This window comes from Arachis hypogaea, chromosome 2, assembly GCF_003086295.3.
Source record: "Arachis hypogaea cultivar Tifrunner chromosome 2, arahy.Tifrunner.gnm2.J5K5, whole genome shotgun sequence".
Classification (NCBI taxonomy): Eukaryota; Viridiplantae; Streptophyta; class Magnoliopsida; order Fabales; family Fabaceae; genus Arachis; species Arachis hypogaea.
The window spans coordinates 90762162-90777697 of NC_092037.1; the positions used below are offsets into that span (position 1 = coordinate 90762162).

Consider the following 15536-nt stretch of genomic DNA (forward strand, 5'->3'; position numbering starts at 1 on the left):
CGAGAATAAGCTCCCATGTTTGACTTTTGGAATATTTTTTCTCAGAAAGCTACATTATTGTACACCAAATCAACATGGTGTATGTCCTAATCTAAAATCAATTTCGTTTTTGTTGGTGCAAAAATGGGCAAAGCAATAGGGACACCACTTTAGCTTTTGGCCAATGACAGTTTGAGATAAAATGAATTGAAGGGGATGGCAAAGCCAATATGATATGTAATGAAGTTGCGTATACATTTATTTTAGTCTCACTTTCCACTAACTATACATCATACACATATCATTTCATATCATATGTGTGTATGTATCATTTCGTACGTGTAAATCCTAATTGTTGCACATTATTTTCTTTTAAGATTTGTTGGTATCTAAAAATACCACTGAGAAAATTTTTCTATAATCCTCGTCTGTTACTCATTTGTCGTAAAAAGAATCTCACATAAGTTTTTACATGATAAATAATAAATAAGGATTAAATATTTTTTTTAAATAAAAGACCAACTTTTTGTTTAATTAATTAAAATATTCAAACTCCACAATAAGCTTTGATTATGAAAAAATTATTTATATCTTAACAAGCAGAGACGAAATTAACAAGCCAATTAAACTAGTTTTCAAATATGGACCTAGCATGTTAACAAACTAAGGCTAAAAAAACCTAACCATAGGCTTTGATAAAAAAAGTAAACAAAAACTAGACTTCAATCTCTTCTTTTTGATTTGCTTTTCTTTATTTTTGAGACATATATGAGATTTAGTTAACGTTTAAAAGAAAGACTGAGATTGGAAGAGAGATTAAAATAAATTCTAATATTGTATTTAATGTAATACATGATTAAAATCGTGTTGTTGGTCGTTCGCCGCCTTTGCGTCTGCTTTGCCACAGCCGTCGCCGTTCCTTATACTGATGTTTTTGGAACCTGGCACATAATCAAGATAATGTAAAACAATAACTCAACTTAGAAACAAGATAACAAAACATTGCACAAGATGACATAGTTACCTTCCTGTGGTTTGTTTTTTCAAGGAAGTAATAAAATTGTTGGTTTGCTTTGGAAAAAGAAAGCCTGAGGTATGATGAGTTGGTACTGCCTAATGTCTTTTTTTTTTTTTTTTCTCTTTGTATTAATGTGATGATTGTGAATAAACTAAATTTTCACCTGGTTGTCTTGTGACAGCTAATAAAGAGTTTCCTATGAATGAAGTATAGAGAGCATAAGAGACAAATTAATGGTCCTATTTGAACATCCAATTTTAAAAGGGAAAATTCTATGGTGCTCATCAAGGATGTTCGCATAACATGTTTATGCGTGTAATTGTTTTTTTTTTTTTTTTGTCAAGTGCATTGGACAATTTCTAATTCTAGGATATTATACCTATGCATTACACACTCACACATTATATAGGTACACTATTAATATACCTATAATCCTCACCGAGGATTCGAACCCGGGTGCAGCTCCAAGCGAGGCAGATGATGTTGCCATTGGTGTAAGGCCTGGGCTGTGGCGTGTAATTGTTAGAACATGACACGTGATAATTGCGTGTTGTTGCTATCGTGATTTTCAAGGTTCTGAAAATCGAACTGGTCATCGAACCGTTCTAGACACTGGTTTATTGGTTTATAGGTTCAACCGGTTCGACTGTGGTTGAACCAAAAAAACCGTTTTATAATAAAATAATAAATAAAATATAAATAAGCACATGAAAATATAATTATAGTGTAATCTAAACTTTAAAATATCATTCAAATTAAAAGTACTACATAAACCAAAATGTTATAATCTCATTCAAATACAAACAACCAATCAAACATAACATAGCAGCATCAAAATGATCCAAGTTTGTCATCAATCATCAAAATCCTCCATAACTTGCTGCAGATTTGCGTCATTGATTTCATCACCTTCATTTCCACTACTTAGACCAGAAAAAGCAAGTGGTGTAGCATAAAATGTACTAGTACTACCACCACCACCACCTTGATCTAAATCAGCATCAATATCATCTAAGAAAATATAACACATTATCAATAAATTAAAGATCAAAACTATTGTAATTTATTGTCTGATCAATAAACTATAATACTCACCAAGCAAGTCTTCAATATTACTTGGAAGATCAGGCTCTTTTTCAACAACCTCTTCCGTCACCCAAAAATCAACCTTATCAATAGTTTCAATATCAATTGGATCATATTGCGACTTTTGCTTTCTTTTTTTCTTTCCTTCCTAACAAATTAAATACAATATATGATAAGCCTAGTATATTAGCTATACAAAATCTAATGATATGAAATGAAAGGATGAAATATATATTACCTGGATTTAAGACGCAAATTATATGTAACATACACAATATCACTTAGCTATACACAATATGTCTTGTTGTATGAATTTGATAAAAAAGACTCCAATTCCTTTCACACCCTGAAGAAGCAGATGCTTGGCTAAGAATGCGAACTGCCATTTTTGTAAACATGGAGCAGAAATACCAAACAACCTCCATCATTCATCTACAAATTACAATCCCATATCTCAAGTATTAGTTATCAAATTAAGAAAAACAAAACATAAAATAAGTAAATAACTAAAGTTTATTATCAAACAGATATTATTATCAGGTTGAAGTTTTTTTGCAGCTGGAACAGCTTCAGGCCTATCAAAGCTTTCCTTTCGATCTCTATATAAGTGTATTTCTTTCATTGCCTCAACTGGATCTATATTATTAACCTTGCAATACAATGTAACAAGATCAAGTAAAACTCGCATAACATCAGGTGATTCTCTATAATTTTCAGAAAAAAAGCAATCAGGATTCAAGAAATAGGCTGCTGCGTGAAGATTTTTTTTCAAATGTTTGTCCCATCTTGAGTTGATAATCTCTATGTAAGGTTGATATTCAGTCTTCCTATGCTTGAACATTTCTTTGATTCCATTTTCTGACCTCAGCATACCTTCGTAAACAATTCCCAATGATGGTTTATCATCGGCATCTACCAACCTCAGCAATTTAATCAACGGACTCACAATTTGGCATACAGTAAAACAATCATCCCAAAATTTATTGTCTAGGATAATTGCACTCACAGCTCTACCATTAGCACTCCTTCCTAATTTGTGTCCGGTAAAGTGTGTATCAACAACCAATTGTTGTAATTCCAATTTGTGCTTAAAGATACTCATCAATGTGAGGAAGATAGTGGCAAAACGAGTTGCACCTGGACGAACAATCTCCCTCCAATAAGTTTTTTGTCTTAGCCAGGACAAGAATACCGTATGATTATATACAAACACGGTAATCTTCGAAGCACGTGTTGCAAGGCTAGAAATATGTGGCATGCTGCTTATATCTTTTAGAATAAGATTCAAGCAATGAGCAGCACAAGGTGACCAGTGAATATTTTCAAATTTCTTATTAATAAGCCTACCAGCAGCAACATAATTCGCAACATTATCGGTCACTACATGAATAACATTATCAGGTCCAATCCATTCAATCACCTCTGAAAACAAGTCGCACAAGCTTGAAGCATTTTTAACCATACTTGAGGCATCTACAGATTTCACAAAGCACAACCCTTTCGAACAATAAACCAAAAAATTAATCAACGTTCTTTGCCTTTGATCTGTCTAACCATCAGCCATGAGAGTACATCTAGTTTTTTTCCAAGCAGACCTATAGCTATCAACAACCATTTGACACTCCCTTTTGAGATCGGCTAATAAGTTAACCCTCAAAGAGTCATAAGAAGGACCTTTATAACCAGGCCCAAATCCAACTACACCATCCAACATATCTTGAAAAAAAGGTGACATAACCGCATTGAAAGGAATCCTACAATGCAAAAGCCATCTAGCCACTTGCTTATCAATTTCATGAAGCACCTCTTTGTTTTGAAACACGCTTTTCAGACTTGGTTGACTTCCCGGAGTTGTTCTTGGTGCAAACATAGGAGGAATAATGGTTTTTGCTTTCTTTTTTGGATCGCCTCCAACAACCTCCTTAGTTGGTAACTGACTCGGAGTTTGTTGTTCCTCTTGCGCTATTGCTTCATGAATTGCATCCTCACACTCATCGGTACCCTCTTTATTGAAATTTACTTTCCTTTTACTAGTTTTACTTTTTTGAATCTCTTTCAATAAACCTTCCATTTGTTTTTTTACATCATACGGGACCTTAGAACACTTCTTAATGTCTCCACCTATCTTCGCCAAATGCTTTTTCATTCTATTAATTCCCCCGCCCTCAAAAGTACTCAGACAAAATAAGCATTGGTAATGCGGTTTTCCATTTATATTTTGTAAAGTAACGTATCTCCAAGCAGGATCAATTTTTCCCCGAATACTAGAAGTTTGTGACTGATTTTCGTTACTCGCGGGAGGAAGAGAACGTTCATTCGAAGCAGAATTATTTTCAACATTATTATTCCTAGGTAGGTCTTGGTTGATACTTTCATTCATACCTAAATATTACCAGCAATCCAACCCAATAATCTCAACTCTCAAGTTCACAACAAATGAACAAACAACATCCAAAATCAGAGTATACAAACAACATCTCAGGTTCAAAAAATTCTTTGTTCATAAAATCATCTCTCAAAATCAGAGTATACAAAATCAGAGTTCACAATGACAAAATCATGTCACAAAATCAGAGTTCACACAATGAGATTTCACAAAATCAGAATTCACAAAATCATGTCACAAAATCAGAGTTCACAGTTTCATCAGATTTCATAGTTTCATCAGAGTTCACATATCAGTTCATAACAGTTTCAGAGACTCAGAGTTCAGTTCATCAAAATCAGTATCAGATTTCATCACAAAATCATGTTCATAACTAAATTAAAAATTACCTGAAAATCTATTGCTTTCTCTCAGAGTTCGAAGGACTTCAGGCTTCACCGCTTCAATGCTTCAACCAAACTCTATTGCTTTCTCTCAGAGGCAGAGCTCGATGGAGGTGACTGGTCGAAGTGGTTGAGGGCCCGACGGAGCTGAGTGCGCGACAGAGCTGACGGCGCGACGGTGCTGACTGCGCGGGGTATCTGACGGCGCGACGGACCCAACAGCGCCACGGAGCTGACGGCGCGACGGTGCTGACGGCGCGACGGTGCTGAAGGCGCGACGGAGCTGAGTGCGTTCAGGGCTTCAGGCGTTCTCTATGTCTCTCACAGTCTCACTCTCTCTGAACTGAGGTGGGTGTTGGTCTATGGGACGCTGGAGTGTTGGATGCAAGTGCGAAGGAAAAAGGGAATTAGGGTTCCCAAAACGTAAAACGGCAGCGTTTTGCTGCACGGCTAAAAAATCGGCCGAATTCTGATTCGGTTCGACCGACCGGTAATCGGTTCAACGCCGGTTTTCAAATTCTGCAGTTTTCCTTATTGTTCGAACCGCTTCAGTGTCCGGTTCACGGTTCGACCGATTTGACCGGCCGGTTCGAACCGATTTCAGAACATTGGTGATTTTCATTTTGTGTGAGTTTTTTTTTTAACTTGCGGGAGAGCTTAATTAACAAAAATAATGTGGTTAACTTAGTTGGATTATTGAGCTGGGTCGTTTGTGAGCCAGCAAATTTTTGTTAGTATAAGAAAATTTGTGTTAGATTATTTGTGTGATGCACGTTAGCATTTAGTATAAAGGTTGTTAAAAAGAACTAGCAAGATACCCGCGCAATGCGCGGGGAAAACAAATGAAGACTATAATAACGTGAATATAAAATATATTTGGGATATTATTTGTTATAAAAAATAAAAAAGCATTGATGTTGTTCGAAAAAGTATATGAAAATTCTTAAGGAAGCAAAAAAGATAACTAATAAAAAAATGCTATAAAATATTGTGTTACGTTGTTATTTATAAGTGATTCAATCAAAATATAAATGATGTTCTAAATTTTCTGCTATTTAACTCAAATATTAGAAATTAACATAGTACGTAATTTATATTAAATTACATTATATTATTTTTCTAAACACTAATAGTGCTCTTTTATTTTTCACACCAATTAACAATTTAAATATAGTTTATATTCACTTCATAATTGTATTTTTCTTTTGTTTTACTCAAGAAGACACGAAGATAAATTGTAAATATAGATAGAAAAAACTAACACATTCAAAAAAAAGTATCAATAATAATAAAAGTAATAAAAATGACCAATTCAGAAGTAACATGTTATGTCTGTTATTAAAAACTTTTACTTTAAAATAGAAAATATACAATACTTTTTCTTTTATATTTGTATCATGAAATATTGAGTAATTAGTAACTTGTATGAAATTTAAATAATTAAATAGAACTATAATACACAGAATATTTAAAACAAAAAACAACTTTATTAAATTGAAAAAGGAAAGAAAAAACCTTAATTACTTCATTATCAAATTGACAATTATTGTTGTTTTTGAAATAGGATTTGGATTTGGCCAGAGTAAATCAAGTGTTTCCATAACCTCAAACAAATACATTATCTAGAGAATAAATTTAAATTAAAAGTAAGAAAAATTATAGCTACTAATAAAAAGATATATCTATCCATTTATATTTTTTTGTTTAAAAGACCTATTTTTAGTAGTATTGTTCGTATATTTTCTTTTGGTGTCATATGCTGCAACAGCTAAACATTTCAACATTAAAAGAACATTTCTCCTTGGACTTTCTCCGAAATTATAGCCTTTGAAAAATCTACTTTACTATGATATATAGAGAAATTACAATGCTCTTGTACAGGAATATTTGTCTTTCCTGTATTTGTTGATATATTTCCATAAAAATGAATATGTATATGTCTGTTTATCTGCTATATCCTTCTTTACTTTTAAAAAACTTAAATTCAGATGTCTATCCTTTAATTGGCTAATAACTTTCACAGTTTCACTATCATACTAAACATTGTCAAAGTCAATACAGATAATTTTAAAATAAGCGAACAAATCAATAGAGAAAATGAGAATTACAAATCTGGAAACTAAAAATCTACGAATTATTTTAAAATATGCTATTAAATAAAAGTAAGTAAGCAATGTAAGCACAATCTTATTCATAACACAACTTTTTTTTAGTATATAAAACTCACTACATGAATCAAGTAATGACATTTAGAATTTAACTCATAATATGCAAAAATATTTTGTTAATGAACTTTGCACTAAACAAATATTAACTTGAGAAAAAAAAAGTGTAGAGAAAGCCAATCTAGAGTAACAATTTTTTTTCACTTTTCATCTTCTTTGAAAAAAAAATGCTCATGTGTTACATTTCCTTCAGCTAAGTCGCCCAGGTATTTTTCATGCTTGAGAGAGATCATACTTCTAAAGTTTTTCCTTCTAAATTGTTCACAATTTTCATCAATACATCAAAAAGAAAAAGAAATGACTTGACAATAATCTAAAATCAGCATATAAAACTCATACATGCAATGTGATGAATTAGAAACAAAAAACTCTTTTGCTTTCTCAAAAATATCGATAACTTTAGGAGTTCAAGAACACAATTTCTCGCAACTATACTCTATGACTCATTTGTTGTCATAAACAGCAAAGCATGAAGCTTAATAAGAATACAAACCCACAATTTAATAAGAATACATCTATGGTAAACACTGTTAAAACAAAAATAATAAAATCTTAAAAATTTAGTGAGATAATTAGAATTAAATATTTGTCCTAAATTCTTTTATAAAATCACTAAATGAAACCAAAGAACTAAGAATTATTCATTCAAAGACAAAATTATATAATGATATTTGTACCTTATAAACATCTTTGTTGAGTTTTGATAATTTTGAAAAGTAAAGTATTTTTCACCAACCTCTCTTATATAAAATAATCAAAATTAGAAAAACAACCATGGTTAGATTGAATTAAACTGGATTTAGTGGTATGTTCTTTCATGATGTGGATATCAATTAAAGTAATAGTAATATAGACTTCAAAGATTAAAAAAAGTAATAAAATAATGATTTCATTAATTAGAGTATATCAAAGAATTGGTTCATGTACATAATTCACAAAAAAATTTGTGACTATCACTTAAGGTCCTAACTTTAAAAAGATTTAGTTAAACAATAACTTTCTATTAATAAATTTAGTCCTGTAAATAACCAATAGTTCATATTTGCAATTTGTAAACAATCATGTTACTTAAATAAAAAAAATTTCTTGGTCTAACATGAAAAAAACAGATCAATCAAGAATCTACGTGAACTATCGAATTAATCCCTCCTATCAACTTTGACTCTGAGTCTATTGTAACATTTCCTAAAGTCTTTAAAATTGACAAAAAATATCCATTGATGTAAAGATAGTATGACTTGCAACTAAACTCATCCGACTAATATGTCTAATGAATTACAATAGAAAATAAATGCTAGAACTCATAAATAAAATGCTAACTATTCCTACTTCTTTATAGATTTGGCCAACTAAAGATAAAATTCTATATATTAAAATATATATTTTTAATTATAAACCTAATAAATTATTATAATTACTTAAATTTCTATTACTTTAACAAATAATTTGTATTTTATAGCAAAATTAAAAAAAAATCTCTACAATTACTTTAACACATAGTTCATGACCCCGATCATGTTATTAATAAAATTGTATGCATAAAGGATCTAAAAAGCTTCCATTTATGTGCATCCTTTTTGAAAAATCTTAAAAGCTTCAAATAATAACTATTCTTATGATATCGGCCTTAATTAAAAATATTAATAAAAAAATCACATCTTAGCTCTACAATTAGTCACACTACACTGCTACTGAATCTTTTAATGCTTCAAATGAACATAAACACAAAGAAGGAATGAAAAAGGACAATTTCATCCAGAAAATTAATATTGAAAAGCTTGAAAAAAAAAAATATTCAAAAGAACATGAAAACATTATTATTGTCAATCATGAGTTAGAGAATGCTTAAATGTGAAAGTTGTGATCATTATTCTGCTCATTTGGTTAGCTTTCTTGGCCGGTTAAATACTTAAATGTGAAAGTTCTGATCTAATGTTTCAGTAAAACAAAACAATGAGCTTTAGCAACCAAATGAAATCTAATAACACCATAGCAAACTAATTTTATAACAATATAGTTCAACTAAGAGCATAACCACATCAATCATTGAAAGAAAATTAAACTTAGATTACAATATTTCAAGTTCAACTATTTTATAAGAATAACCCATCCATCAGAACATCAACCACATAAGATAAAGATCAAATAGGCAATATAAATGAACCTTGTGGTCTTTGAGGTCAATTTCAACTTTGATTTCCTAATAATTGATCCACGTATCTTTTAAGTCAAAATTATAGGTGAGCCAATAGAAAAATCCATCAAATAAAACAGCACCTAAACAAAAAAAAGGCTTTTCATAAGGGAGGGTAGGATTACCAACGTGATTGGTTGGTTCATCAAGCAAGAAAATAGTTGGGTTCATCAAGTAAGAGAATATTTGTTAAATCAATTATGAGGTAGTACAAATGAGTTGAATGCTAAAACACATGCAAGAGTGCCACCCATATTTAGAAGTGTTATGCATGACAAAAATGATGAACTATGCACATTTAGCATTCACATTTGTAGCCTCAGCAATAAAGTGCTGATTAAGCTACAGAATAAAAAGTAAAGTAAAATAAAATAAGAGCCTATATTTTGCTGCAAAAGAGCATATTTAATTTTTACTAAATTATTCTAGAAATGTATAAGCAAATCATTGATCTTTGAAATCTTAATTTGCATTCAAATAATGAACACCCAATTGATTTTCCTTGAAGAATGCAGCAAAAATTATCATAAAAAATTGAATAGTTCTATCATTATATAAAATTCAACCAAAAGAGCTTATACCTGATTAATTCTATATACTATCTCTTAATAAATAAAATTTTCATTTATTTACCCCTTTTTTTATGCATTATACTTGCTTTTGTTGTTATGGTTTTCATTGCCACCTGAGGTTCTTCCTTTGATTTTCTGAAGCCTCATTTTCAACTTCCATAAGGTCGACTCACTCTAAAGAATGCAAAAACATTCATTAACATAAGTAAATTTTTTTTTCCTAATTGCTTTTAGTAAAACCAAGAGAAACAGATCTATTGTTTCTTTGTCTCTTCTTATTTAAGATTTATGAAAGGAAAAAAATGGATGATATTATGACACTTGGGACAAAGTATACAGATAAATTATCTGAGCAGAGATCTACCTCTTCTAAAGCATAATAACGGCACAAAGCATAAGGATGATTGAATACAGTTCATCTCCAATTATATTTTCATCTAAAGATAACCAAGAAATACAATTAGTATTTAAAAGGATTAACAGATTAATGGAATTGATTGAAGTCCAATGAGCTACTTGATGCCACGTAAGTCTCCAGATATGAAAAAAAATGGTTATGTAATCTGCCACATTTTTTTTAACAGTTCAACAGTTAGGAAAATAAAATATTAACATGCTTTAACTTGTCTAATTCACATTATATTCAGAGCATGAAAAGTATATCCGACTGAAATTGAAACCCAAGAATGCTCTTAATGTTTATCTAATCTACTGAACATATCAAACTCATTTAGCTTTGCCATCACATTTGTCTTTGGTTGTAACTTTTCCAAATTCGACAGCATTGACACTATCACATGGACCAACCTATGGATAGAAGAAACTATCCAATCTATCAATTACTTGGAAAATGCATCTCTTCTAAGCTCAAAGTGTGACTAATAATTAATCGTTATTGTTATAGATTTTTAGTTCTACCCTTTTCTTATTCCTTATTTCTCAGTCAAATCCTATAGACAGATTTAAAAATGAATCAGAGATTAAAGAATAAAGATAGAAAAGTCACCTTTAAGATTGTGTCAATAGTGTAAACCCTTGCCAGATAATACAACATAAAATAGTCTTGTCATTAAACTTCAGTACAAATACACCTTTGATCTTAGCTTTAAGTCGAGGGTGAATCCCTGGAGGTGAAATCAATTAGATAGATCTTGGCTTTAAGTCCTTCCATAAACCACCAAATTCAGATAATAGCAAAAATCAAAGTTTACCTATATATTCATTATTCTGTTCTCTATTCTGATAGGTGTAGCCAAACTTGTCATATACATCTCTTTCTCTCTTTGTAAATTGACATGAACTATTTCACATTAAATAATGAGCTACAGAATCATTAAAGCAAGTTAGAAAATTATATTGGTATTTCAACCCAAATATAGGATAGACAGACATTTGCATCTAACCTGATTTGATTTGTATCTCAAGTTGTTCCATCTCATCATTATTCCATCCACTTTGGTCTTCCTCAATTGTTCTTTCCTCTCCATCTTCTTCCTCTTCTCCTTGTTCTTTCTCATCCTCCTCACCATAATCATTGACATCAAAATCATCTTTTGCATGCTCCATCTGCATCACAAAAACAACAGTCAATCACAAATAGAAAATAATAAACCACTATACTTGTAAAATATTTTAGAAATCTTGCATCACCAATACTTACCTCGTCAAGCTCCATATCACAGTAGTCATCCGAAACATTGTCACTTTTTCACATCTTCATAGATGTCTTTGCAGATAATCCCATTGTCAAGCCTAACTTTCAAAAAAATAAAAAGAAAACTTTTCCATCAAATTTAGAATAAAGTTAAACCTCGGTTAGGAAACTAACATTCCAGAGGGAGTAAATGAGTAAGCAAACAGGTAAAGTAGCCCTTAATCCATGTGAAACCTTAGCACTAAAAGTAACACCAAGAAGCAAGTAATCAAAGAGGCTCTATCTCTATTCGTCTTGGCAACTACAAATAGTTCAAGTCGCACAGTCAATGTTCCACTTGCTGCTCATAAAAGATGAAGTTTTCTATGCTCTAAATTGTTTTAGAATTCAAATTCATTAACATGAAACCGAAAAAAATAACAAAGAACAAATTGGAATAGGGGGTGATATATTTGACAACAACACTGTACATTAATTTCCAAAGCAAAGAACAAACCTTCAGTTAAAAAATTTATAAATGGTTATGGGTTTACCATTTTCCCCATTACAGTATCTTATTTTTTTCATCCTAAACCACACATGCCAACATGCATTGGAGTAATAATTAAAATAACACTAAAAGGCACCTCTTTAGTCCTAATTTGTGGGTGGAATAATAATCAAAATGATGGAAATCGAGCAAATGTCAAAGACGACCAGATAACCATTTCAAAAGTTTTCAATGATTTTGCAACTATCATGTTCGTGCATCACAGGTGCTACACTCAGAACACTCTAGTACACATTATTGTTTCCTTTCCTTTCTTTGTTGCTGCATTTGGATCTTCTCATGCTATTCTCTTTCCATGTTGTTGGTCATGTTTCAACTTTTGCCATTAAAATTGAATGTTTATCTTTTAATGGTAAAGATTGCAACACAACTTAAAACATCAGAAGATCCGAATCCTTTTGCATCTCCTTAACATATAGAAAGCATAATTTCTTAAGGAAGAGACAATACTATCTCCTCTTAAAGAATTTGGCTCTGATCTACTAATACAAAACATGAGTGTTGTCTCTCATATGCTTCATGCAGCAGATCACCAAGAGAGTTTTTTTTCAAACGATAAAAATAAAAAACAAAAAAACAAAAAATAAATTAATTTAAATTTTGATACCAGAGCATAACCGCAGATGTAAGGGAGAGACGAATGAATCCCCAGAGATTCTCAAAGGCCTATACTGAGAACCCACTCCACGCGTCCCTGTTTGTGCCGCTCAGGATGTACACAATCTGTGGCACCACTATGAACCGCCACGACCGTCTCCCACCCCAGCCACAGCAGATAACAGCTTCTCATGCTTTTCATTGTACACCTGAGGCTTCGCACCATCCTCGATTCCAAGCTTCCAGTGATCTCCAAAGTCAGATTTCTTCGTAGGAGTCTCAGAGTACAGATCCTATATTAGATTTTTATGCAACAATGAGATATAGGTACAGCTTCTCCTTGACCCATGTTTGGCTACATAGCATGAATAGAGTCACCAATCAAGGTCACACGAAGATAAAGGGCGGAGCAAGATGTTGAGCTTGTAGGTGCCGAGTGAAATGGCGGAGCAAGAATTGGAGTATCAAGGGGTTTAGGGTTTGTTTTGAAGTGGAAGCTACGTTTTGGGGAGTTGAAATCTGGTGAGACTTGAGAGTAAAGAGGAGAAAGGGAATGAATTTGAAATGGTGGAGATATCTCGTCCTAAAATAGCCTCTTCTTCAGTTGCAAGTAGCAAATCTCCCTCATAAAAGATGATCTTCGCGATGATGAAGATCCCTGAAGTTTTGTTTTCTTTGCTTTTGTTGCTTCTTAATGTTCAATCACCAAAAGTAAAAGGGAAGAGAGGGAATTTGAATTTGAGATGGATTTGCGCGGAAAAATTCCCGCTTCAAGGCATACTGGAGGAAACACTGTTCTTTGCCTGCCACCTGTCGTTACCACGGATGATGCTAAATTGGAGGGAATACTGTTCTTTGCTTCGGGGACTGAACTGCATAAGTATTATATATTAAATAGACTTATAGAGTTGTTAAATTCTCAATTATCAATCTTTATAAATAATGAACAGAATTTGCTAATGACTTTCCATCAATACGTACTGTGTAGAAAAAGATTGAGACTGAGTAAGCAATAACAGCCAAGAAATGTACGTATGACTTGTGGGGTTGTTGTTCATGGGAGAAATGTAATATTTACTGTGTTTATTATTATAATATTCTACTATTAATAAAATAGTTCGTTTTAGTTGTTTATAATATTTTTCAGATTGATAGGTAAAAAAATAATTTATTATAGATCAAAATTTTATTTAAAAATTTATTTTTGACTAATAGATTATTGCATACAAAAGATGAAATTTAAAATTTCGACACATGTTTAAACAGATTAGTTAGACTAGACAAACACAAGTTAGTTTTGCTCGATTAATTAGCTCTTTTGACCATGTGATGATTTTTTGCATTTTTTATAGAATAACTGAATTAGATCATAGATTTTTTTGTAATTTTTATTGTGATGAAGTTGATATTTTTTGAATGTGGATTGTGGATTTGTAGTATTTTTGTAGCATGCTCAAAAAAAGGAGTGGTGGTTGTGTGAAAAATAAAATTTTTAAAAAAGAGTTAATATTTAATAATATTAATAGTTTTCAAATTTTTCTTTTTTTGGTCATGAAACTTTTTTTTATTTTTTTATTTCCAAGCTCGGGTCCTTTTATTTATTCTCTCTAGCATAAAATTGCAAGGCCAGCATCAAATCCAACCCATCATCCATGCCCATCGCATTCCAGCCCACACATTTATGCTTGGTTTGGTAAAGCTTTTTGAAGATGTGCTTGTACTTTTTAAAAGCTCAAACTCCTCATTTTGTGTTTGGTAAATCAAAAAATCATGTGCTTGTGCTTGCAGCTTTTAAAAGATCGGGGTACTTTTGAAAGCACCTAGGATAGAGCTTTTCAAAGTTGGCTTGTACTTTTCAAAATTTAAAAGTCTAATATAACCTCATATGTTAACTAATTTTCAAATTTAATGTTTGCATTTATGTCTATTATAGTATTTTTAAATTTTAAAAGCTATTTTACCAAACACAATTGATGTTGCTTATGTTTATTAAAAGTTGTTTTTGATTTGATTTACCAAACATAAATGCTACAACTTTTAAAAAGCCATCTTTTAAAAGTTAACTTTTATAAGCTACTTTTAAAAAGTAAAAGCTTTACCAAACTAAGCCTTAGTCTATATTTGGATAAAACATTTGTTATTACTATAATATAATATTTTTAAAACATATTTAATCTATATTTTAAAATTAAATAAAAAATAAAAAGTTAGCCGTTGTTGAAATTCTTAGAAGTAATTTTTTACAAAGTAAACCATATATAATCTAATAAAAAATATTATTTATATATTAAAATTAATTATTATATATAAATATATTATTTAATTTATTTTTAATATATATTTTATATTTTAATATATATTCTATATTAGTAAAATCATTTTATTATGTACCTAATTTGATCAAAATAATGCAAACAAAGCAATCAAATAAGGCGGTTGCTAGGGTGCTGAAAAGGTTTTTTTTCTTCTGGTGCCGAAAGTATGTGGCACTTTGAAGTGGAGGACACGTGCTTTTGTTGCCTCCAAAGTGCCGACATTTGATGCGCCAAAGCTGATGGTGATCAGTTGATGATGTTTGCCCAAAATTTAGTTAAATGATAATAATGTCATGTAAACGATGGGAGTTAAATAATGGGGCCTATTTTTGAGGACCCAGCAAGTATTGGAGGTTACCTTATTGAAGGCAAAAACGCGTGAACATAATATTTGACATTGAAATCCGTTTTTTGTTTAACGTTTTGGACCATGAAAAATTTTTTTGGGCATACAAATGAAATTGGATAGTGAAAATACTGTTACGGTAATAATAAACAATTAAAATATAAAACCCAAGAAAATAGATAATAACAATAATAATAGTTATAATATTTAAAAAAAAAAGAGAAGACATGT

General features: G+C 31.2%; 1 protein-coding gene and 1 long non-coding RNA gene across 2 annotated transcripts; both read right to left on the reverse strand.

Moving 5' to 3' along the window:
- Positions 1-695: 695 nt before the first annotated feature.
- On the reverse strand, positions 696-1237 carry LOC140177929 (uncharacterized). Its single transcript, XR_011869596.1, has 2 exons — positions 1004-1237; positions 696-920 (listed from the first exon to the last, which is right to left on the reverse strand). It is a non-coding gene; the product is annotated as an uncharacterized lncRNA (long non-coding RNA).
- Positions 1238-1850: 613 nt separating this feature from the next.
- Positions 1851-4229, reverse strand: LOC112727871 (uncharacterized). Its single transcript, XM_025777798.1, has 3 exons — positions 3638-4229; positions 2609-3556; positions 1851-2008 (listed from the first exon to the last, which is right to left on the reverse strand). The coding sequence occupies exons 1-3, from the start codon at positions 4227-4229 to the stop codon at positions 1851-1853; spliced, it is 1698 nt and encodes a 565-aa protein (XP_025633583.1).
- Between the last annotated feature and the right edge of the window lie 11307 nt (positions 4230-15536).